General features: G+C 37.4%; 1 protein-coding gene across 2 annotated transcripts in view; it reads left to right on the top strand.

Annotated features, from left to right (window-relative positions):
• rtn4rl1b (reticulon 4 receptor-like 1b) overlaps positions 1-27060 on the top strand; it is a 157134-nt gene that overhangs the window by 70139 nt on the left and 59935 nt on the right. The window contains exon 2 of one of the 2 annotated variants that reach the window (XM_041995796.1): positions 3152-3245. The exons of the other annotated variant lie outside the window; for it this stretch is intronic. Within the exon in view, the coding sequence (XP_041851730.1) occupies positions 3200-3245 (46 nt within the window). The 5' untranslated portion in view covers positions 3152-3199. The remainder of the gene's footprint in view (positions 1-3151; positions 3246-27060) is intronic. 2 annotated transcript variants of the gene reach the window in all.

Genomic DNA, 27060 nt, shown 5'->3' with positions numbered 1-27060 from the left:
GGTAATCTTGGATGTCAAACACATTCAGCAAGTACTGCAAATAGAAGAATTCTGTTGTCATCTTTTTAGTGGTGTTTTTACGCTTGCCTTGTTTTTGTTGTACAGGGCATCTGCTTAATGATCTGCATCAGATTAGAAAGATAAATCATTAAACACACAGCAGTTTATTGCCATCCTCAAACTGACCTTTTTAGCCGTGCAATGGAGTGTAAACCAGTGTTTATTATATTCTTGATTTAAACCTCTGTCCTTAAGTATCAAGAATTTGTACCCCTTACTCTCCCCTCAGCTCTCTCCAGCTCTTCTTCCATATTGTTTCGCTTCATTACTACCATTTTACACTGGCAGAAAATTTTAAATGAATTTTTGCATGGTGTTTAATCATTGTTAATTTCTACTTGATTCTCTGATCAAGCACTGGCATGGCTTTCCTCATATTTAACACATAGAAAACAGTATGTAGTAGTGAGTGGTGTCAAATCCCCTGTTTGGACTGTAATGTCGGGGTCCCGCAGGGGTCAATTCTTGGACCTGTTCTGTTCTCTCTTTTTATCAATAACTTACCGAAGGCATGTCCAAATGTATTTTCCCAGATGTATGCAGACGATGCTATAATTTATACTCAGGCACAAAATGTCCAGCAAGCCGCTAATACCCTAACAGCTGCATTGTCCTCTGTACACAAATGGATTACCGACTCTTGTCTCTCCCTAAATACCAAGAAGACTGTTTGTATGTACTTCTCAAAACGTAACTTACAGATACTTCAATCTAATGTATTTCTAAATGGTATAGAACTTGATTTGGTTATGGAATTTAAATACCTTGGAGTAATTTTGGATCCTACATTAACATTTAAAAGTCATGTAAAAAAAGTAGCACAAGTAATCAAATTTAATATCCAAAATTTTCAACATATCAGAAATAACTTAAACCTAAATGCAGCCAAGATGTTTTTTTTCTTTATGATCATCTCTCACATGGATTATTGTTTAACCAGTTGGTCACTTGCCTGTCCTACAACTCTTAAAACCGTGGAAACTCTATATAAAAGATCACTAAAAATACTTGATAAAAAACCGCAATCGCACCATTACTGCAACATTTTAAGAAAACTCAAGTTACTGAATTTTCAGAATATGATATATTTAAAAAACGCTTGTCTGATTTATAAGGTGCTACACTCTCTAGCACCCCCTCCACTGGGAGATTTCATTAGACGTTGCATTAGTGTACAGAGGACAATGAGGGCCACCACTAGAGGAGATGTGATTATCCCACACAGACGTACCTCTTTTGGTCAGGGTGTGTTATCTGTCCAAGGTGGAAAGCTATGGAATAATCTACGACAAACATTAAGAGAATGTCCTACATATAACTCATTTAAAGCCCAATTAAAAAGTTGGCTTTGGTCAAATCAGGAGTGTACTCACATGTAACACACACTGTAACGTACAATAAGCAAAACTCTGAAGGGCTCTGTAAGTATGTAGTGATATTGAGCTTTGATAAGTATGAGTGTTTATAATTGTGTATGTGTAGTATTGTTCAGGTGTAAGTATGTAGTGATATTGAATTTGGTTAAGTATGAGTGTTGGTAATTGTGCATGTGAATGTACTGTTTTAGATATAAGAATGGGTATTTTTTATATTGGTTTGTAAATACAAATTGTTTCTATAGTGTATTATATTGTTCTCCCATTCCCCCCAAATCCACCTGGACAACGGATGGAAATTAGCATTTGCTATAATCCGGTATGTTTACATTCATGCTGTATAAGCCTGTCTGTTCATTAACATGCACTGTCCCGCTCAAATAAATAAATTGTCCACAATAAATCTTATTTTAGCAGCATATCAAAATCTGCATGCTTATATGCCCATATCATTTTTTGGATCGAAATGTTGATGCAGGGGGCAAATACATTTTTAGCAAATGACTGTATAAAAGCCTTCAAATGTTTTTCTTTTGCTCAATTTCAATTTTCTTTTAAGTCTTTCTCTGTGTCAGAATATAGACAATGATAAATGAGTTTAAGAAGACATCCCTTCCAAATTTTACACTGCAGTTGCTGGTTAGCATATAAAATGGGTCTCCAGATGAAGCCAAGACTTTGCAGTGCCTGAGTCACTTAAATGCTTTAATATTTTAGAGGCTAAATTAAAGCACAAATTTAGATGAGGGTAAGAAAATCATTAGCAATAAATAGACTTCTAACAATCAATGGGACTTTTTTAGGGGTGGACTGGTATAGAGCATGGACTACTGGCTTGAGTGGCTGCCTGTTGTCACCTCCAGTGCATAGTGAAATGATTTTTTTTAAGAAGTAAAAGATCAGTGTTTTATCACTAACAGGGCATTTTACAGTCCAGTCACTAAAAAGCTCTGAGATGGCAAACATAGCCTGGACTGAGTCACTGAGTGCACTGCAGAAGTAAACAATGCTCTTATCACGGTAAGAGTTCTTGATGTTATGTAGCATTGCAGGCAGGAGACAGTAGGTTGAAGCTCAACACTTGCCTGGAATAGCAGCACAGTAAAACATAGAAATTAATTAGGTGGATGCAAGTATAATAGTCCTATATAATTCTTTATTGCATTTCCCTTGTCATTATTTATAGGTGAAAGTCATTTGCTTGTAATGGTTATATTTGACACTTTTGTTGTGCAAGCCAAATATATAAGAAAAATCGCGAGCTACGCATCATTTTTTATACTACTGAAAAGTAGAAATACACTACCATTCAAAAGTTTGGGGTCACTTCCCTATTGAATCCCATGGCAAAGTGACCCCAAACTTTTGAACGGTAGTGTAGGTGCAAAAAGATGTGTCCAAATATGAATAGAAATACAGGCATATAAACCAAAAACTGAGTTTCTCCAAGTCAGAAATTGGTATGACCACCTTGATTTTTAAAAGGTTTACCCTTTTAAAGCAGCTGTCTTATAATTTCTTCAGTCCTCAGGACATTGAAACATCTTCTTTGGCTGTTGTCCTGCCTTTTCTTCCACTCTTCATCAAGACAGTTACATACTGCTTTAATAATGTTGAAGAATGTGGTGGATTAATTACTCCATTAGACGCGTTAGTACTGTTTTCAGTGCAGTTCTCGGTCATTTGGCATACCTCTTTTTATGACTCCTTCACAGTCACCTGTCCATGGAGGCCATTTCCGATGAGACTTTTGTGAACAGTAGATGGATCAACTGAAGATCAAGATGCATCTCTCAGTTCTTGTGTCAGGTTTGTGCTGGATTTAAATATCTATATAAATTATAGAAATTACTTTTACATTGTGTTTTTTTAATGCCTTGCACTTCTTTTTTATTCTGTCATCCACCAGTTGAATTAGATAGTTTAAGGAAAGCACACCATGCTGCGATATGGCAAGTTTTCAACCAACAGCTCTTTCAAAATCACCTTGTTGATGTAAGACTTCAAAGCCTGTCAACCTGCGTTATTATTAACATGTTTTGTAGATGCAACTAAAGCAATGGGAATTAACAAAGTTTTCTATATTAATTATTTTTGATTAAATTATTTTATTTAAAAAATGCTTGTTATGTTACGACAGAACACTTGTTTATCCCTCAGATAGGTGCACTTTATAGTCATTTAGAGATATTTAACACTTTACAATGCACAAATGAAGTCAGGGAACTGCATCACTTTTTTAACTGCAGTGTGCTCTTTAAAGAACAGATTTAATTCTAATCTGAAGAACTATTGACTCAGAAAAACAAACACATTAAGTGAATTAGCTGGCTGGTGGCGCAAAGTCAAGTACATTCGCCAGACAATAATTACTGGATTAACAACAGATTTCAGCATGTCTTCCGGTGCAATCATTAAAAAGGTTCATTGAAGCCACTCTGAAATGCAAAAGCCTAATAGCACTCTAGGATGCTATTCCCATTTAACTTTACAAAAATCAACAAATTAGTGGCTAAACTGTTATTATCAGGATGCATAATACAATGTGATGGTTTCCAAAAGCGAAGCATTTCCTGTTAAGTGTTGCTGCATTATTTCTAACATCTAATTTTGAGTGTATAAATACAGCTTCATTTTGTATAGGGTGGAAATTGCCTCTCTATGACAAAGTATTTTTCTAATGGTGACTTCAACCCATAAAGCGGATCTCAGATCATTTATTTCTGTGACTGCCCACAATATTCTGACTGCGCTCCAGGGACACTCAACTCCATCAAACAGAAGAAACAAATAGAATCAACAACAGAGTGTCTGCTCCTGCTGAGTAGTAGAGTATGTCCTTGGCTGGTGGAGCTGTAGATTGGGTTTTGCAGCTTGTGTGTGTGTGCGTGTGTGTGTGTGTGTGTGTGTGTGTGTGTGTGTGTGTGTGTGTGTGTGTGTGTGTGTGTGTGTGTGTGTGTGTGTGAGTGAGAGAGAAAGAGAGAGAGAAAGAGAGAGAGAGAGAGAGAAAGAATTGATGCTCATTAGTTTTTTGTCCTGACAGTAACATTGCAGGGTTAACCTGTAACATATTTCTGACAGAAAATAAGATTTCTTTTTTCTTGGGGTGACCAGCTTTGAAGAGGAAAAGACAGCAGTCAGTCACAATGTATTCGTTGACAGCTGACGGACAGCCTGAGAAAGTGTGTGTGTCTGTGTGTGCTCTGTTAGACAAGTAGAAAAGAATCAAAGTGCTGTGTGTTTTTATTGCCAGAGAGAAACACACTTTACCAGCATGCTTCTCCAATCTCCACATTCCCTGTTGTTACTAAAGCATCTGACACTCATGTACGCATTGACTGTGGCCAAAATATTGGCACTGGCTGTGCAGTGCTGGCCTTTTTTGTTGCAGTGCAGAAAGACAAACAGGCTGAACACCTCTGGTGGCCATCCACCAAACCAGAGCAAATCAACCAAGCTCAACCAGTTGGTGAAGCTTTTCTGTGCTTATTTGGATCAGATCAGATACTGGCTATGCTACATCTGGCTCTGATCCAGCTCCAAAGCCACCTAAAATTCACAAGCAAATGTTCTGAATGTTTGATGAGAACCCTGAGTGTGCAGCAGTCTTGCAGATGCAGGGAACTGCTAATGGAACTTCTAGACATAAACTGACTGGACCTGTCTCTTCTAGTTTTAATCCAGATCTGATATTGTTCAGTTTTCAAATTTTTCCTTCTAGTCCACCAGTGAATGAACTTCATAATGGTTATTCTGACCTTGAAGAACTGGAGAAAAAAGGTTTCTCTAGTGTCCTCTTCAGGGATTTGAACAGAATTGAACTTTCATTAACCCTAATTCAACCACAAGGTTATTGCAGAGGTGATGCAAAATGCCAGTCTGCTTGAATTTAATGAAATCTTTTTATGACCTTTTAATTTATTTTGTGAGACTGGAAAATATCTAGGTTAAATGGGCTATTTGGTAACCTTAAATAGTCTTTTATTTACGTTTAACAGAATAACAAGAAGTTTGTACAGATGCATTTCAATAACTGAGTCATCATGTAGATGATGTTTTCAGTTAGGTAAAACACGAAACAGTTCACTGTCCCCTTTTCCCCTTTTTTATAACAGCTAATTCAGATGTTTAGCATTATAAAATATAATATCCAGTAGCTTGTGTTTTTTAATGCCCTTTTCATGGTGTCTGACTGCAGTACAAATGCTCTACAACAACGCAGGAAAAAATAAATAAATAAAAAGAATCAAAAGCATGGCTATTCAGAAAAATTGGAAAAAAAAACATGCCACATTTCACACTGCTGCTACTGTACAGAGGAATGGATGATATAAGTCAAATTTTACTAGACTTGATTGAGTGGAGAGCCAACCAACCATGCAGAACAGAGGGCAATATGCATACAAAGCTCACTTCAATGAATTTCAATTTGCGACCCTGTTCCTCCACCCACCTTTAAAATACAACCAAAATGGCTGAAGGAACTGTTACAGTGAAAAATCACAGGGCTGCCAGATACAGCAGTGATTTTGATGAATTTCCTCATCAAAGACTCGTCACGCCATATGGGAGATCTCTATTTTGCATCTGACCTTCTCCTGTTAAATACCTTTCTTCATAGCAGCAAGCTGAGCAGGTAATAGCCTTGAGTGAGCCCATAGGAACAAGAAAACTCTCATAAACTACTGTCAAATTCTTTCTGCTGTGCACAACAAAACAAACAGGGAAAGCTAAAATGGAAAACATTTAAAGAGCCAGTATAAGTGGCAGATCAACTGGACTTCATTTCTTTACCAACCCTGTTGGCTGACTGACATTTATGTAAAATAAACAAATGAATTCATAAATAAATGAATACAGTACAACAAGAAATAAAAGTCTTTCTTTGAGGCCAGTATTTGGAATTTTCATTTTGTTTTTTTTATAGAAGCAGTGCTATATCAATACTGCAGTAGCCTAAATTCTCTGTTATGATATACTGATCTACTAAATACACACTAACAGAAAACTAAAGGAAAAATTATTCCTTACACTTAAACAAAGTCCTGGTCTTCTGTGCTACCCAGTTTAGGGATTGCACATATTTGCATGCAGGCAGATGAAACCTCTAGTAGTCAATAAGAGAAAGGGCATGTGAAGAGTAAAAATAGTTTCCTTGACAATAATGGTTGTACTAAAAATTCAGTCAAGCTGGCTATCAAAGCTACCAGGAAGTGAGAAAAGCATTAAGGTCAAGTACTGTTGAAAGAACAAATGTGAGTCTCAAGGTGAGTGGTTGAATGTTCAGATCTTAACTATCAGTCCAAAGACCTTTCCTTCTTTATCATCTTGATTTTATGACTTCCTAAATGTTAGACTTTTTGTTGTTACTGGGGTATATTTCACTCATGCCAATTGGACTTATATTTTACAGGACTGTATTATGAGATATATTTGATATGACCGTTTCAGTTGTTTCAGACTTGGGGGCGGCATGGCTCAGCAAGGTAGAGCGGTCGTCTCGTAACCCGAGGGTTGCCGGCTCGATCCTCGGCCAAGTCGGGTTTATGTTGAGGTGTCCTTGGGCAAGACACAGAACCCCTAATTGCTCCTGATGGGTCGTGGTCGAGAGCCTTGCATGGCAGCTTCCACCATCAGTGTGTGAATGTGATGTATAATGTGAAGCGCTTTGGGTATCATCCCAGGTACAGTAAAGCGCTATATAAATACGGACTATTTACCATTTTTTGCCTGTTAACCTATAATTATATTGTAATAAGATGCATATTCAAAAAGAACTTCTTATTAAAAGTTCTCCAAGTAAAATGAGAATCTTGTTTAACTCAGAACTGAGTTTAGTCACTTATTTATTACTCAGCTTTCAGCACTTCCTAAATCAAATAATTGTCTTTGTTCATTGTAAATTACCCATATAACTGCAGGGAAGGCATTTTCCCAAAAGAAATCTAGGAATAAACCTACCCAGGTTTGATTGAAAACCAATTTAAGAACATGTTGATAGTTTTGTCCAGCTGTTTCCCAGCTTCACATTTCTGTGGCGCTATCTACAGGAGCTGCACTTCCCATAGTAATATCCAATCCTTTATTATGGAGATTATGGGTAATAAACATGGCACATGGCCATTTTTGTGCAACAAAGTCCATACCTTCATACTCCATCTGAGCTAAAGATTTCAAGGCATAAATAGTTGAGTGCTGGCAAGTGCCAAAAGCTCTCACACCCCAGTTCTTAATGAAATGTAGCAGTGGTAATTATTTGATATGAGATCAGGCACCCACAAGGATTTCTTCTCCACAGAGTACAGCAGTGACTACCATAGTTGGACAGACTGGGTGTGCATGGGTGGCTTTGGAGAAGTGGTTTTACTAGAGCAGGCTTTGAGAAGAGGGATTAGTCCTCTTCCACTTAAGCAATGGGCAGTGGGTTCTGGCTCTGCTGCTAGAGTATCCAAGCACTCCACTCAGCCAGATAAGGTAAGCAAATTTTTTTTTCCAGAAGAAGCTCAGAGCAGATGCAAACACACACTAGGATGTGTGTTTGCATCTTCTGTGATAAAAAGCACAAACAGACAGAAAAAGCAGGTAAGCATCAGCGATACATACTGCACTTTTCCCCCCCAAATACTAAAACATGATTATTTCTTAGAAAGAAATGTCTTTCTGTTTTATTTAACTGTTTAATAGCGACAAAAAAGGAACCTCCTAAGTGTGAATTACTTGGCTTACTTGTGGGTGGGATTAGAGACAACAAGGGAAGTCATAAATGAAGTAAGGATAAATGGATAAGGAGAGATGAACAAAAGGAGAGTAGAGGCGCCAGACGTGCAGATGAGGCAGAAATGAGTTCCCACAGAGTAATATGAGAGCAGAGGAGGTTGTGAGAGGAATGATGCAAGGGATTGGATCTTTCAAACGGTAATCGCTTAGCTACCCAAAGGGGACAACTCCCTCTTTGCTGCTCTCTCTCTGCTCAATCCCCTGTCAGTACAAGGAGTAACAGGAGGTGGATTGAAATGTAAAAGAGGCAGCGGATCAGAGACAGGTGGAAAATTAAAGGAGCAAAGGGCAGAGTGGGGGAGAGAAGAGGCAGAAATGGTGCCAGTCCCCACACTAGAACATGGTAGAGGCAGAGGGATAATGTGCATGTAGTTTTTTGTGCACTTTTGTGCTTGTGCCTATTTTTTGTTTATGAGTAAGGGGCACAATGTGGAAGCGTATTGTTAGAGAGGATGTACGCTATCTTATCACTTCAAATACCCCCTTTAGGAATTAGCCCTTGTGAGGATATCTCCTGGAAAAGAGGAAGGTAGTTGAATGAGTGAAAAGTAGAGTGATTTCCATCAGTAGTGTAAACTGCTGTAGGTAATGCTAGGACGCAGAGACTACCATGTACCATGTTCTGACTACCATGACAATCTGCTCAACCATGTTGCTGTCAGTATCGTAATGATAACATAACATAACATAACATAATATACAAACAGATATTATCAGACAAGGAGTGGATTGTTAATTCAGTGTATGAGTTAATTTAAACCACTGAAGCCTTTGAATGTTTTTGCTATCCATGAAAGGCTGGACATGACCAAATATTTATTACCCAAAACATGGAAATGATAATCTTATAGTCTCTTCTACTGCAGGACTGTGTATGTAAAATTAAAGTTGATAAGAAAATCCACTTAAAGGATATTTCTGTTATTTCTTGGAGAAATTGCTGGCCAGCTTTGTCTATTCCCCATATAAAAGGAGATCAACTAAATCCCTGACAGTCGACAATCATTACAGCCTTTCATCACGTATTGTAGGGCAAACGGTGTGTAAGGATGCACTGTGTTCTTGATGTTTGTATCATGTGCAAGCATACATTTTTAAATACTAACAACTTTAATTATTCATTGATCTAATTACAGCCATGACTCATAAATGTACATGTTGAGTATGCATGATGATATTCAAAGAAAGAATGGCTATGAATCATAGATCGCCTGCTGTGAACAGACATCAATCAGCAATGCCTTGTTCAATAAATAGAACGTAATTGGGCCCAAAGAAAGTTAGTTATTTGCAAGCAGACCATATTAAATATAGGAGGGAAAAAAAGAAGAAAAATAAAAACAACTTTCCCCAACTAGAAAAAAATACTTTTAAAGGACCATATCAGTGATTGTGGTAAAACAAACATTTTCAGAAGCTTATGTTATAAGCCAATTCCCACTCAGGAAACTAGATGTAGTCCATCAGGCCTTAAGAAAATATTGATATAAGTAGGTATATGATGTGGCCTAGTCCAAAAAAAAAACAATGTAACAGCTTAATTGGTCAATGACTTTTAAAATATGTTGGTTAAAAAAAAAAAAAAAACCTTTTCAATCTTTTGTCATTCAAACTTGGTCAGGAGCCTTCTGCAGATGTTTTCTGGGCTCAACAAATGTGTTAGTCTGGCAATGTGGAAATGTGAATAAAAGAGAATCTTTTTGCAATAAAATGTTTTTATTGTGTATTTTAATGGTTACCACTAATATTTTCCTAAGATTAAAAAACGTATTTTAAATGCCCAGAACTACCCTTGTGTTTTTAATGCATGATAAAGTGGTCTAGTAGAAGGAGAGAAGTAAAAATAAAGACAGAATGGAGGAAAAGAAAGATGAAAATAACAGCAGTATCAAGGTTCATGTAACCTTGGTGAGGGAAGACAGAGTAATTATCACTTTCTTCCCTTCAGACCCCTCAACACAATCTCTGTTATTTATTTATGGGTGCGCTAGAGAATTGCAGGATAGCTGGCAATGTGCACCTGTAGCATTCGCTGTGAATCTGACAGCCACTAAACACAAAGTGCTCTTGATAAAACTTCTGTATATGATATGTTAAAAATGAGAATGACTTGTCTTTTGATACGTAGGCAGTCTTCTAACATGTTGTGAAATAATGTTATTAAAGAGTATTTCAATCCAAAGATCTTCAATACTTTCAAAGTAGTTATGATAACTAAGCCTGACCCGATAGTTTTATGTTTAAAGCTTTAGAATTCAGACAGATAGATTAAATAAAGAACAGGTTTAACTCTAATATAACCACAAGTCATTGTAATCCAGCCGTTGAAATGGGAATCCCAGATGTTTCCAGATGCAGGCTAACCTTCACTTCCTCCACTTCATAAAATGAATGTTATTTTGCTGGATCAGAAGTTTGACTCTGGTTTCACTGAGATAGATAGATCTACCGGCAAAACTCAGATTTTACATTCAGTCTTGGCTTCTTTTTTATATTTATCTAATACCTGCAACACCCAGTGTTTTAATACCATTTTACATCACATCTTTAACCTAACAGTGTCCCCAGTGTCATGTGTCTAAGTTCTGTACTTTATTTAATGATACAGTCGTCTCCTCCACATCTTATGTTTGATTTTGAGGCATTTTCTATCTACAGAGAGAAAGAAAGTCATTTTTGTTGTGCTAAGTTTAGTGTTTTTATATCAAACTGTATTGCAGCAGTTTCTCATAATCTGCACTTCTTAAAAGCATTACAAGCTTTGAAAAACTTGAAAAACTTTTCCTCTTTTTTTTGAAAAATGAACATGAGTTTCTCAGTGACAGTCGCCAATATTTGGTGAGAACTTAGCACAAAAGGGATTTAGGTAGGTTAAGGAGTAAATAATCTTTTTAAACAATGATTCACAGGCAGACATGCAAATGAACCACCTTCTGCATCAGTCTAGCATTCAACAGACCTACCCAACTATTCCAACCTCTTTAATGCTCCCTTTTTTGTCTTTTATTGGCATCACAGTATTTCCTATGTAGCTCCTGAGAAAACAAAGTTATCAATATTAACTAGACTGCTTTAGTTTTGTTGGAGACCTTAACTTAAAAATTCCACCACAGAGCTGTATTTTCTAAAAGAAAAATGCTTCTTTGAGATTTGCTCTCTGTCATGGATAGCCGGAGATGTGATTAATTTAATGACACATAAAAATAGACTGTATATCTGCCTAGAAGGTCGAAAACCATTCAATAAACTCAGTGTTCTCTGGAAAATGTTCACAATAAAGTAAAGCGTTTTCAATGCATCATTTGAAAGTTTTAGTAGAGGCTGTTACCCATAATGGGCTATCCAGTCATCATCTCTTTATCACTGAAACTACAATCTTGTACACATCTGGTGAGGGGATAGAGCCTTCTCCCCCAGGCTCATCATTAGTGCCAAACATGAGGATTCACTCATATGATCAGATTTTTTTCTTCTTTATTACAAATGTTCTCATTCATCTCTTTTTCCAGTGTTTCTAGCACAGGACTTTTCTTGTGAGTCAGTTGCTGAGCATATGACCTCTGATTTCAGAGCGATGTCTGAGAGAAGTAATAAAAAATAACAGCAAGAACATTTAATAGAATAAAAAGGATTGTTAAATGCTATGGCGTGACCTTAGGCACATGGCATTACCTAATTAAAATCAAATGCTGTAGATATACGATGAGGAGATCTGTCAAGTGTAAATAGTGTTTTGCATTTTATTTTTCATTTTTTTAATGTTGGATGCAGAGGATGGAGAATTCAGTGATTACTAATAAACACATCTAGTTCCTGTGGAGAGACTGTGTGCATGTTGGGCATGTATGCTGTACTATACTTGTTCTCATTTATTGATCAGCAGCCTTGGACTTCCTGACCCCTTTTAGCACTGTTGGGCAGGAGGATTATTCTCACCCAAACACCCCCCTCGGTGCTGATTGAATGTCAGCTTTGAGGTCATGCAGCTCTGCAGTTCTACTTGACTTACCATGGCAGCATATTTTGGAAGTATTTTATTAATTTCCTGCCAGTGTCATGCACACCTATTCTATAACAGCAAGTAAGGAAAATACTAAAGCATCCAAGACCTCTTCTATGCATTCTGGGTAAATAAAACAAAAAATAGGAAGAACAACGTACTCATAACCTTGCATTTCTCCAAACAAAGTTATAAGTGTACCAATGCAATTTTCTTTCCAAGGTCCCCCATCACTTGTTTGATTCTACCTGGAAAAGGAGTCTCAGGTTAAAATGTGTTGGCCTCTGTGTCATGTAATACAGTTGCCTTTTGTGTACTGTTTAAGCTTAACTGATTTATGGTGGCTGTCAGCATATAAAACTGTCACAATTTTACTGGCTCCTGTTCTTTTTTATTTAATTGGACTTAATGCTCAAGAGCCATATTTCCCTCTGCCTGCAAGTGGATGCTTACACGTTGAAAAGCAATTTTATTGCTAAGTTGCCATGAGCCTTCATTTCCAGGACACCTCATTTATATCTACCTGTAAAACCGTGTCATTTCTCATTTTAGAGAAATTGTCATGTGGTAACAACAAAGCTGCTAAGGTATATTTTCTAGCTGATTCAATACCAGCATTTTTTGTTAACTTCAAGAATGTTTTTTTTTTTTATCATTCAGATGATTATCTCACTTCTACTTAAGGTTCATTATTCAATATAATGTGGACTTACAGCTTGAACATTTTTTTGCAATCTTTAGCGTGATTTATCCACTTATGATACCTGGCAGATTTCAGTGGCAGTTAAATACATTTTGTCCTCCATATGATGAAACTTTGCAGGTGAACAGTGAAATCACTTCCTAACTGAGGCAACATTTGCTTCTACATTAAATGTAGCCAGCTCTCAGTCAACAAAGCCGTTGGGAGTTAAAAAAAAAAGTGTTTTTTTTCCTTTCTGAATTTTTTACAGTACTAACAAGCTTATCACTGCCATCTATTTGGGATTACTGGGAAAACTAATTGTATTCTGTTGTATTGATGCAACCTAATTCTGTCAGCACCCATTTATAGTACAGTGGCTGTCCCAGCGGCCCATTTACAACATCCATTATTTCACAAATTTAAACTGCCACAATGACACAGAGAGAAATTAAAGACAAGAGTAGAAAAAAGCTGGCTCTCTGATGAAGAAATAGTTAACAGAAATAATGGTAATCAATCCAACATTTACTCCTGGTGAGCCACATGTGCTGCTGTAACACAATATTGACAAAGGCCAAAGATTTGCCCCGTAGAAACCTGTTTGTGGTTTACTGAGCTCTAAGTGAAAATCTCTGTGGTTCTCATCATCTGTCTCCTTGTAATTCAGGTTTGCTTCACACCTCCCACTCCATCAAAACCACTAATGAACTTGACTCCCTTGTGAACTTTATCCCTTTATCCCTTTCAAATAAGCTTTAACTTATACAATAGATCAATTTAAGAGACATTTTGTTCAAACTACAATGAAGCAAAGTGGACCAGACTGCTTATGACATCCTGGGTTTTAGATTCCAGCATTCCTGGAATATTTTACCTGAAACTGGATAACTTCTAAATCAATTGCTCTGATGCTTAAGATTGTTTAGTTTCTGTGTGCACCTCATTAGATTGTGCTCCATAGGAGTGTCTCTAATCAGCTTTGGCTGTCCTTTGCACATGTGTAGTTGCAATCTTTTTTGCTAAGTTTCCTAAGGGTGTTTTCATTAGTATAGTGCACTCAGGTTTAATACTGTTTGGATGAGCATAATTATTAGTACATCTCACAGGACCAGCAGGATCCAATGGGAGTTATTGATTAAGCCCATCCTTGAGTTTATTATCTCTGAAAAGCATGCAAACACAAAGTTCTGTTTCCATGAAAAATTACTTGAAAGCTGATATAGTCTGCATTATTTTTGGAGACTTACTGTTACATTACTGTTAACTCACCCTAAGATTACATACCTAAACCTTACAACATTTCTTTAACTCAAAAGAATTTTTTTCTCTTCCAGTCTGCTAAGTTTTCGTCCCTTTCAGGAAGACAAGCCTCCCTTGTTGTTTAATCTGATTTAGGTCCTCACAACATGAACAATACTCAACCACCTACACATAGCCACTGCATACACATAAGGCTTTTACTTTAGCCTCCAGTTCCACAACACACTGGACTTTTAATGGAAAAACACAAGACAACAGATAAAAGATAGTCCCCTGAATTTTCACCAAGGACGAGATTGTAAATTGTTTTATATTCAGAGGAAATGGTGATGATACTGCCTACAAGACTCACTGTGTGTTTATGTAATCTATTATACCTTTGACAGTATCAACAACAAGACCTTGGAGGACAACACCAGTCACACTGTACATGGTTGTAAGGCAGGGGTGTCCAAAGTCGGTCCTTAAGGGTTGTTACCCACCAGGTCTTATATGATTCCTGCTGCAGCATGCCTGAATCAGATTAATGGGTTAACATGCTTGGGCAGCACTTGACAAGAAACTGTTTAGGACTCATTTAATATGAATCAGGTGTATTGAAGCAGGAAGACATCAAAAACCTGCAGGAATACAGGACCGGAGCTGGACACCCCTGTCGTAAGGTGTCCCTGATGCAGTGATGTTGGTGTTCCTGTCTGTCTTTCTACCCAAGGAGCACATCTGCCACCTCATGCTGGCTGACCAAGCGGAGTGGAAACTGATAAAAAATAAAAATAAAAAAAAAAAAACAGAACAATTTTTGATGCAGCACCTCTGGCATTAGGTTTGCCTTATCTGTTGAATGTTTGTGTTCATGGATCGCTGCAGCAGAATTCACAATTACACTGAGACTCAAAGAGCAAATCAGTCATGAATTGATGTGTTTGCTACACTGTAAAGCATTCCTTTAAAATATATTAAATAGTCGATATTTCAAACAAAACAAGGCATATGAGTAATTCCATTAGCTGGACCTTCCAAGAGGAGAAGTGACAATGACGTTTATTGACGTGTAAACAGAATGCTTCAACACATACAGGAAAGAGATTTGTTCAGAACCTTGCCCCAGTTGAATACTAAACATTTTTACCATTATTCCATAACATTAGGCAAGATTACAACTGTGAGAAAAAGGAAAAACAAAAAAACATTGCTTTAGTTCTGCATTCAGACTGTTGAGCAGTTGGAGCAAAATACACTGAAAGACATCTGACCTGTTTGGTCCAAGTAACAACACATTAAGGTGGTAACTATATTGAGTTTCATGTACTGTATCTAGTTATGGTAGGTCACTTTATCACACACTAATACAATTGTAGCATTTCTTCCCAGGAATAAACACATTTGCTGTTTTTTTCACCCTTTGTTTATTTGCAGAATTAATGTAATTTCATTTCCACCTTTGCTCTCCTTGTCCTTACTATTTTTTTTATCCTTTATAACGTAACAGGAGAAATAGTTCTTGTGCACAAAAGCCACAGCTGTTTCACACTTAAATGTGTAAGACCAGATAGCAAATGTCCCTGAATACAAGTATCTGTTTAGATCTCTTGTTCTGTATTGATCTTAGTTTAGCAACAGTTCTGCTGCCTGTGTGAGAAGAGCCTGCGGAAAACTGCACATTCGTCATAACAACTACTTTCTTTCTACATAAAGCAACAGATTTATTTGATGTTGAATGATGACAAAAAACTGCAGCCTGTAACCTTTTACAGTGCTGAAAATGACATCCATATAAAGCTAATCATGTTGTAACACTAAAAGGTAGGGATGGTCTTGTTCCACTACAGTGGCCAAAATATAGGCTCCTGTCCAGGTAGTTGGTGAAATGTGAATGCTGTTGAACTACAAGAAAAAAGTTAAATATTCCCATGGTGAGACAAAGAAACATGCCAGGTGAGCCGGCATGAGCTGTGTCAGCCCATTGACCAGTGAAAAGAATAGAAGTGGGATTAGAAAGCTCTCCATTACCTGACCCGGCTCTTTGAGCAATTGGGGTGGTGAGGGGGACTCAGTGAAATCTTCCAGTGGAGCTGAAGAAATAGCCCTTGTCAAAGCTTTAGATATAGGCTCAACTTGTTCCTAGTGGAAAACAAGGGAATGATGAATGTTTTAGAACTCAGTGCTCCAGGAACTGGGATTTTACTAGCGATCAGCACTGGGTTGAATTGGACCAGACAGTCGCCAGGGAGACAGCAATCTCAGGAGGAGGAAATCTAGGCTGCACATATAACAAGAGATGCAAGGCTCTGCTTGCACAACAGTTGCCTGGCCAATCTCAAGTGGTTTCTCAAAGCTTAGAGTTGAGGCAGCCATTAATTATGGCTTTTTTTCTCCTCTCTTGGAGGAAGAACTAAGAAAAATGTGCTCATATAAAATGTAATAGAGGAGAGCACCGAAGGTAAGTTTTTCTGAATTAGGGACTTTTGCTCTGAGTTTTAAGTCACAATCTCCTTATGCAATACCTGGTGATATAAACTTCTCAGAAAAATAAGATGCAATTTACAGCAGCGCCAGAAGGGAAAAATTATTTAGGTATTCAGATGAAGTATGAGTCATTTCCTGTCATTGTTACAGCCAACTAGAGCAAGTTATTTTTCAAGTAATTGTTTTCTTCATATAAAAGTTGAGCCATTATGCAGAAAATGACATAACACTAAATACAGCACTTTTGTACATATAAAGCAAATTGGTGCTTTGACTGTGATGGTAATCTGATAAATTGATGTCTCATTTAGAGCTAACCGTCCTCGTCTGTAACCTTTGCAAATGTATGAGGCATGTAACTGATTCATGGATAAATGATGGATTGGTTTTTGCTCTGAGAGACCTGTGATGAAATAAAAAGAAAAAAAAACTGAATGACCTTGAGCAAGTCTTTGGAGTTGAATGTGTTTTCTCTCCCCTGATGAATTTGCTCCACTGCATATCCTTCTTGAATTTTGCAGTAGCTCCAAGATTATGGTTGAAACATGTCCACTGAGAGCATGCACTATACAGTATGTACTTGTTGATATTATTTTTAATAATTTCAAAGATGTGGCTTTACTTAAACACCTTTCTTCTTGTCTATGGAGAGAAGTAAAAGCATATCGACATATTGACTTTTTTTCTTCATCTCATTTCTCTCTTGTTTTAGTTATGTTGTCACATTTTCCTTCTCTTTCTACCTTTCTTCCTCCTCCCTTATTTCTCTGCATGCTGGAAACATGTCCCCTTAGCTCTCTAAAAAAAAAAAGAAAAAAAATTATATACATGCCAGAAAATTGATCCCATCCTCTAGCTCTGCTGCTCTTGTGCTCAAGTGATGAAATATTTAAAAGAGCATCTCTGTTTTTATTTAATTGCATGTCAGCTTGCTATCTGATTCACACTGATTTGTGGGGTCACAATCCAAGGTTGTAGTCTATCTATGGTCAGGGGTGTTTTACAAAACCCAGCAGACGCTGGCGAGAGAGGGGTTAAGATGGGACTGTTGAGCATTGGGATGTTGGTTGCAGCAACACCATAAGTAATTCATAGGTTGTGTTCAAACCACAAGGGATTTACTTGCCCTTCAGATGCCCTATACCTTGAAATTTCATCCCAACTACATTTCTCACATACTATAGTAACATCACAAGGGGAAATTTTGCATATGGTGCATTGATTAGGCAATGGGAGTGCCTGGAGGGAGGAAGTTTGTCTATTACAGTGTATGCAGACTTAGTCGGGGGCTCTGTAATGTCAGACTGTATTTTTATGTGTAAACGTGTCTATAAGGAAATCAACACAGCCCAGCTGTACTGCATGTGTTACCCTGGGTCATTCATTGGTCAGTGATATGGCAAAGTCTGTCTCAGCAGTGACCGTCTAGACATTGCAAAGTGATGAGGAATACCAAGACAGACAGAATTAGAGATTTAGAAAATAACATTTGAATATAGCTGTAACAATTGTGCAACAGGGTGATGCAGTAAAAATGAGAATCTGTGGGAAGGGGTGTCCAGACTCTCCAGTACAAGACGGGCCGACTTACACATGACGACATAATAATACACTGTCTTCTCAACTCCTCGCCTCCTATGATGTGGACCTTTCTTTCACACAAAATCCTGGGGCTCTGGAAAAATGTTAGACTGCCATGGTTACTTTTCAATGCAGGTGAATTTGGAAGGTATCTATTCTCCAAGTCCGTTATTTATGTCCAAAAACATAAAAGTTTGAATCACTAAGATTTCTAGACCTGCTAGCTGATTTGAAATTAGCTGACAACCAGCAATGACAGCTCCTGTTCGCTGACTCACTCCATGGGGAAAGCTTTGTTGAGCTGACTGGTTGAAGTTCACTTGTGGTTTACAGTGAAGGATGCTTCATCCAAGTATTTCTTTTAAAATTCATATCCTTTCTCCATAGTAATATCTTCTGAGAAGTGAGAGTGTGGGAATGCAGCCAGTCCTTGGGAGCATTTACAGCAAGTGTGCTTGCTTGTGAGAATTGCTCTTTCGTATTTGTTTCTCTTGCTGTCCAGTCACTGAATTGTGGTATCAAAATGTGGTATCAATATCAACACAAAAATAACAATCACAAAGCCTCCACAACTTTGTAAACAAAACAAAGTTACGACATAACTGTCGCTTGGCCAAGAGCTCCTTGTGTCACTTTTTAGTCTACAGGATTCAATTTTATTTTATCTAATTAGGATGCAGGGAACTGCTCATAGCTGAATATTGCCAGTAGCTGCTCCATTAGCGAGCCCTGTGTTGGATTTAGTAAAAGTAACATGAAGTGTTAGGACTGTCATTATTGTACCTTACAGTTTGGATTTTGACTTCCTTCATTTTACTACTACACTTAAGCATTAAAAGTACTTAATTAGAAAAAACATCTTGCTTAGACATTGACGTACATAATAAAAATGAATTTTATTGTGCCTTGAAAACATTTTCCATGTTGCCTGGGCAACCCATCATGTCAACAGGAAGCTCTAAAATTTTAGAGCTTGACTAGCTCTACAAACCCTGTACTTCCTAAAGTGAAGTTTTGGGGACGACTAAAGATAAGTAATGCAACAGGCTCATTTCCAAGTATCAGAAAGACACATAGAGCATTGGAAAAGGGGGGTCTGGGTTGAGAATGTCCAGACTGGTGCCATTCCTTCTTACTTTTATCCAAATAAAAATAGATTTTATTGTGATTATCTGCCAACCACAAGCCTTTCTGGGACATGAGTGGAAGTTTGACCTTGGACCTGTATCACATCACTCTTGCTCTTACTGCACTGCTGACTTTAAAAAAAGCAAAAGTGAGGGCAATTGGGCTTTGGCCAGTTATAGACGCACCTCTGCAAATATCAATTAATCATCCATATGCATCATTCTGAGAATCAAGCCTTAATTTATCCATCCCTATTACCTTATATTAAATCTACCTCTGATTGAAGTTAGGGTTTCTGCAGAACATAAAACACTGTAATTAGTTCACAAACACATGGTGGAGCAAAGGGCAGCTTGGCTCCCCTGAAAGGCAGAGGAGCTCCCCTAAAGACGTCCAGCTCATTCTTTAAAAGGAGCCCTAAAATAGCTCACTTTCCATTTCCATTTCATTTTTCAATAAGGTATTTGATATTTCTTGAATGGGATAGCATCCATTTGTGTGTTTATTAATTAATTTAATTTAATTAATTAAATCTTTCAAACTATGCAGGTGACGTTGCGTTTCCTTCAGCACCATGGACAGCAGCATTGTGTGTTGCGAGAGTCAATGCAACAAACACTTGATATGCTTCCTTTGGTGGTTCATAAAATCTTGCCATCCCTGCTTCTGATCAAACAAGCTGCGTACAATAATAGTAGGGTGGGTTTTTTGGAAGAAAGCGTGTTTTTGACCACTACATGCACTGATATGTGCGTGCATATGACTTGCGAAGTCGCAGTGCACACCCTAAACTAAGGCTCCCCCAAAAGCCCTGGTGTAATTTAAGCCCTGCGGTCACACACCTATCAGTATCAAAGGCTTTAAGAGCTGAAGAAGAGGCTGGGAGCCCTTGAATAGGAGCAAAGGATCAGTGATGATTAAAGCTAACCTGGGCATAGCAAGGAGACCATACAAGAGAATGGAGTTGAACTTACACTTACATGGATGATTGATTTTTCAAGCTTTAGGCTTGGCAATGTCAACCTTCCTTTTTTTTTAGTCCTTCAAAGGCAAAGCAAAATAAGATTTTAGCAATTGTTTTTTAAACCTTGATTATCTTTCATATTTTAATTTAAATATATAATTTATTTTTTAATGACACATTGTAAAATGTATATTTTGAGCTGTTAAATGATTATAAATAAATGCTTACATTTAAAGAATTTTTCACAATTTCCCCTTTATATGAGACAAAAGTTTCCCTTTTTGCAACCCTAATATGTGAACTTTTGTTAAAATATAAAGATCAATCTACCCACCATTCATTATGGCCTGAAAAGAAACTATATTTCCTTTTTTTTTTTTTTTTTTTTCCAGTGTAGGGAGGAGGTTGTGGAGGGTGTGATTTATTCTTTTTTTTTTTTCTAGAATTCAACTCTGCCCAACTGGATATACATAATAATACATTTTGCAGATGCAATCTCAATGCTGTGAGTTTCGAAAGGATGTGGGGAAAACCATGAGTCACCTTTACCGGATCTATAAAGGTCTAGGGCTTTGGTCCTCAGGTGACCTAATTCTCCATGCTGATACTGCATAGTAATAGTATGAAAAATCACATGCATAAAATGCATGTGATTTTTTCTGCATGTAGTGACTGAAATGTTAATATTTAAATGCTATCTGTCTGCCTGGACCTCCATTACTGCCTCTTGCAGCTAAATTTCAAACCTGCAGCTGCTTCTGTCTTTATAGGCCCTTTGTGCATTAATCACCATTATATCATGTGTGTTGTATACTTGTGTTTCATGAATCTGACAGTTGTGATCATATCATATCTTATTTCACAGAGACATAAATGTGTGAATACTAATTGAGTGTCATGCCTGCTGAAGGACCTGAAAGACTTTAAAAGCCTTCCTTCTTTCCCTCCCTTACTCTCTTTCCACTGGTGGGAAGCAATCCGTTGTGTTATGTAAATTCTTTATGATTTGATACCACCAGCCATACATCTCCATTAGTAGGGAGAATAAGCGAAGAATGTATTTTCTTATTCTTCAGAGTTGTTTTGTTATGTAGATGACTACCTCTGAAGCCATGGTGCAAACAATTATCTTCACCAACCAGCTAAAGAGTATTATTGATGGATTTTACACTAGTTTGAATAAAAGTGCAACCCCAGACCTCATTAATTTTTCTCTGAGACATAGTGCCAGGGTATGCTATGTAAACAGACTTATTGTCCCTCTTGATTGTCATTATTTTGCATATTGGGCTTTCAGAGAGCTGTTTATAGGAAATAACTGGATATATTTGTTTAAGTCTTAATTTGGTAACCAGCTTTGTCAAAGGTCTACTTACTAATTTTAACACATCTTATTGAAGCACTCAGGATAAAGTGCTGTAAAAAATAGGTCAGCGTTATATTTTATTTATTTGCAGCTTGAAAAAGCATGCATGCTCTGACAGGATGTGACATCCATCACTGCATATTTTAAAAGTCACAGCACATTTTTTAAAAAATGAGTTAGCCATGCATTAAAAGTGTCTAGTAGGTGCTAAAAAATATGCACACTGAATCATCCCATTGATGCTGTTATCCCAACTTACCAGACAGAGCTGGGCCTGAATGCAGACATTTTAAAATGCCAGACAATCTGTGTTTCCATCTTCTAGAGTCCTTACTCATTACGTATGAGAGGAAGTCCATTTTCCTCTGATACAGTGTGGAGATGGTTGTGTAGCCTATCACTTCTTGAAATTATTTCAAGATGTGGATATTCAAAAACTGATGATGGATTATGTCAGCAAATTTCTTTCACAGTGTGTTTCTGAGAATTTTATTCTTCTAAGTTTCATCTTATCTCACTTGAAGCCTTTAAAAATGGAGACACTGCAGATATTTATCACAAGCAAGCATTTCAGAACATTATCCATAAGGCCATTCTTGAGAATATTCAGTGTGTGTGTGTGTGTGTGTTGGTGTGTGTGTGTGTGTGTGTGTGTGTGTGTGTGTGTGTGTGTGTGTGTGTGTGTGTGTGTGTGTGTGTGTGTGTAGCATTAATAATTTAATAATTAAACTTTAGAGCACCACCCATAGAGTGAAAAATTGTATATCTCTTATTATTAAATAAATTTGTTATATATACTGTTCTTAGAGTTCTCGTTAGGCTTGACAACCAGTTAAATTAATATGATATATTTATTAACTATTCTGCACACTACATACAGTAAGATAAAATATGAACCTTTAAGACATAAACAGAAAATATGTAAATGTGATATTTAACCCAAAATTTGTATTGTAAAGAATTGAAAATGATAAGAAAATAAAACATGAATTAATTCAATTGTGGGGTTAATTAATTCATGTTCAAGAGATTAAAGAAAGGGTTTCACGAATGTGACTACACTAAATTTGATGGGCTGTTTAAGAGGTAGGCTTAGATTAATGACTAATATAGGAAACTTAATTCAATATCACTGATCTTTTGTTACACCAATAATGTTCAAAGCAAAGTTATGAGAGGGAATCAGTGCTCGTCAGAGTATTCATTTTGACTGAAATGACACTCGTGCCCGGTTCTGTTGAACTGTTCCTGAATCCAGAGGAAGCAAAGTTTGAGTAGATGAATCTCCACAATGGCTCATTATGTTGGATCTGCTTTGGCTTGTTCTCTTTATTCTGTCTTAGCCAGAGACGACGCTTTGGGACTGATGTCACCAGAAGGTAGATAGGGGAAGATACTGGCTCACAAGGGTGATTTAAAAATAAAAAATGGCTTTAGCTGTAAGGAGTTTGCAAGCTCTTTGATTTGTTTTGATTACACAAATAGTTGTTGACCACTAATAAACTTGCACTGAGTGGACACTGTAGATTCCAATAATGTGGAACGCAGGCATGTTGGTTAACCTGTTGCAAAATCATTAAACATGAAAGATGGGGGCTAAACTTGGTTAAGAACCATAGCGAGTACACACAGAACAGACAAAGATGGAGACAAAAAACATGTGAAATGTTACATCGTCTCTTTAATCCATTTCTCCTGCTCCTTCCTTAACTCTCTCTCTCTCTACTCTTTCATCTCTGAGTCCTCTGTGTTAGTGATGTGCGGATTGATACCAAAATAGTGATACTACCGATACCAGATTTTTTTTATGTTCTAGAATCGATTTTCATGTTACAATATTGATATACGCACCCTCACTCAGGCCATAGCATCACATGTGGAGCTGATGTATGATGTGTGTGGGAAGACATAGAGTTATTGTAGCAACACCACAAACCTCCTTAAATATATGAAAATCAACCATAAGAGGAAATTAGCAGGAGGGTGAGCCATGTCACTCTTGGAGTCCTTTGATGCAGCAGGCAGGTATTAATTACTTTTCAGAGGGAGAAAATGTGGACCTGTGTACCACTGATGCTTAATTATGGGAAACTGACTTTCATCTGTCTGCTAGGTTTAGATTTTTGTGTTGATGTTCAAACAACAGTAGTTCCCCTTATTCTAAAGACTATTGCATCCTGTTTTGTTATGTACAATATTAAATATGGTTATAAAATAAGTAAACGCTGCAATAAATATCTGTATGAATTTAGCTTGTTGATATGTGTCCCTGAGATCAGCTCACATCAATTCAACAGGTGTAGATTCAGACTGCAAGCATGCTGCAGAGGCTGCTGTCATTAAATATTCAGTAAAACAGCCAAAATCCAAAATATGGATGAAAAATATTTAACAGTGTAGAAAGACAATAACATCAATCCCTCTCATTCATTTAGACTGATGGTTAACTAAATATTATAATATGTAGGTATACAAACATATGCAATTATTGTGGCATTTATATATTTGTTCATCCATTTTACTGATAATTTCAGTTTGTGTCGCAAAGTATTTCATAAAAAATGTAATTACCACTTACTTTCCCCTCAGTGTAGGCCAGTGGTTTCCAACTTATTCTCTTTGGAGACCCCCTTCATGCCAATACTAAAAAGCCATGGACCCCTCCCCACCCTATGCTAAAACCATGCTTGGTTTTATGCTTTCAAAAGTGAGATTTTCACCATAAATAACATATTCTGGCTGAGTCCTGTCCTTAGATAAAGCAGAGGTTAAATTAGCATGTAGGCTTACTTTTTTTTCTTAAAATATGGACAATGTGTGGACATTAATCACAGCAGTTCTGAATGTTCAAAGCCTTGAGGCCTCCTGTGTTCTTCAGGGGACCCCCCCCCTTGGGGGTTCCTGGACACCAGGTTGGGAACCACAGCCATAGGCTGCTTTGAAAAAGATTTTCCAAACACATCTTTTTACAAAGTATCGGTATGGAATTGAGGAGGAATCCTGTAAAAAAAATTTCCTGGATGCAGACGGTGATCCTGGTGACCTCCAAAATCGAATCACTTGTTCCTTATTCCATTTCTGAGATTTCCAGAAAATTTCATCAAAATCCATCTGTAACTTTTTAGTTGTGTTGCTAACAGTCAGACAAACAAATGCCACAGAAAACACAACCTCAGCTTTGACAGAGTTATGATCGGAAAGGAATGCTATAAACAAATCAACTAAATTGATTAAACATGTATAAATCTTGATGATTTGAGCTGTCTGTGCCTCCTATATATAGCTATTAGAAAGAATACGTATTGTTGGACGTTATTTGACATTAGAAACAAACACTAGCAAACTAGTGGGTTAATAGCAAAGTGAGATGTTTGTCTTTCCATTTATCTATTGTGCAAGTCTTCACCAGTTCTCATCTACAGACTGCAATGGAAGTTTAGGGAAGAATCATTTAATCATCTAATGTTGTCTTTAATGATCTGAGAACTTCATGACTCACATCAAAAGAAAGGTCTGGTCAAATAAATCAACATTAGCTCACATTTATAAGAATATAAAACTCCTTCTTCAGCATTTAAAAGCATATCTGAAATGATAATTAAGGATACCAGTTTTTGCCAGAAGATCAGGACTGGAATGCAACGGAAGTGTTCTGGCAAACATCACTGTCAACGCACATGGTGGAAGAAAACCTGTAATGAGGATCATTTGGTATTGATGGTATGCAACCCCCACCATAATTCCAAGGAGTTTGTTCATTCCTTAGCTGATAACAGGCAGTTTGGTTTGAGATGATCGCTTGTTAATTACTCCTCTGGCAGATTTGTGAGCATAATTTAGTAGCAGACTACATGTTCTCTTTCAGGAAGAGCTAATCTTCTGTTCATTTGTTTAAAATACAACTGTAACATTTGTTGATCAATAGCATGGCTTTTTTTGGTGTGTCTCTTCTTCCTGGGTCCATTGTCTCACCAGAATCTACTACATTTGTGTGTGTGTGTGTGTGTGTGTGTGTGTGTGTGTGTGTGTGTGTGTGTGTGTGTGTGTGTGTGTGTGTGTGTGTGTGTGTGTGCGTGTGTGTGTGTGTGTGTGATACCCAGCCTCCTTGAGTATCAGATTCATCTCATCTCTCTTCATTACCATTACACATCAATCCACAGTGAGCTGAACCCTAGGCTGTGGTACTTCACACCATATTACTCTGCACTCCCCTAACTGTCAGGGCAACTTCCTTGTGCCACTCAGGCCCAATCTGCCCAATTTACTTCCCTTCAGGCTTCATCTGATTGTGACTGATAGGGCCAAAACGGAAACCAACAGCAGGCCAAGCTTTGAACAGGATTAAGAGGCTGTTAAGTATCAGCATAATGTCCCTGTCCTTCTCTCTCATCAATACACCAGTTCAACCCATCTGTATTATGGATTGTCTATTGCAAAGTTATGGCAAAAGAAGGGTCTTCACTTAACATAAAGTGAATTTGGTTGCTTTAAAAAACCCTCAAAGCCAGTGAGATTTTATTAGCTGAGGAGCTGGAAAGAGGATGAGATCTTGGAGGCTGTCTTACCTCTTTATTAATCACCAACCAGTGACACCATGTTTGAGAAAAATGTGCATAGTGTTATAATTTGAGATCAGAGTCAGACATCAAATGGCTCTTAAAATGATTTTTTTTCCTACAGCACACTAGTGTTCAGTTTCAGGTCATTAGGAGTGCCTGTTCCTGTTGTGAACAACACCAGCCATAGTTGGTCACAAGATGCAGCTGCTGGCTGGACTGAATTGCAGAGAAGAGGTTTTCAGTCCTGCATAATTAACTAAATGCTGCATAAGCACAAATCTTGGAAATACAGTAAATTACATTTATTCACGAGGGGAGAACAAAACAAAAAAGATAAGTTCAACCTTTTCCTCTGTTAGGTCATTTATTGTGAGTAAACTTCTTTTAGAAGTGTACATAGAACAAATTAACATAAGAAGAATAATTCAAAATCTTTTGAAAAGGCAAATTTTGTCTACAGTGCATTTGATCTGTGTACAAAATGTGTTTGGGACGTCATCTTTAAAGATGTTGTTAAGGTTGATGTTTAGCATAAAGCTTGCTAGCAGCTTTGTATTAATTCCCCATGCAGTGACACAGCAGTATTATGTGGGTGGTGCATGGTCTTCATCGTAACTGGCTTTATCAGCCACACCTGTGAATGTGTGGATGGGAAGCATGTCTGCCGAGGTTTGCACTGAAACAGTATTGAAACAACAAAATCATAAAAGCTTTAACAGACTGTAATATTTACAGCAGGCTAATAATATGGACTATATGGGGTTGGTTATGTGTGGTATAATATATTTCTAAGGCTTTATGAAATTTTAGATGTTTGCAACCATGCATGATGATCAAA

The sequence above is a fragment of the Melanotaenia boesemani genome, chromosome 9, assembly GCF_017639745.1.
Source record: "Melanotaenia boesemani isolate fMelBoe1 chromosome 9, fMelBoe1.pri, whole genome shotgun sequence".
Classification (NCBI taxonomy): domain Eukaryota; kingdom Metazoa; phylum Chordata; class Actinopteri; order Atheriniformes; family Melanotaeniidae; genus Melanotaenia; species Melanotaenia boesemani.
Note: the sequence above shows the minus strand (reverse complement) of the source record. Positions and strands in the feature narration are given on the sequence as shown.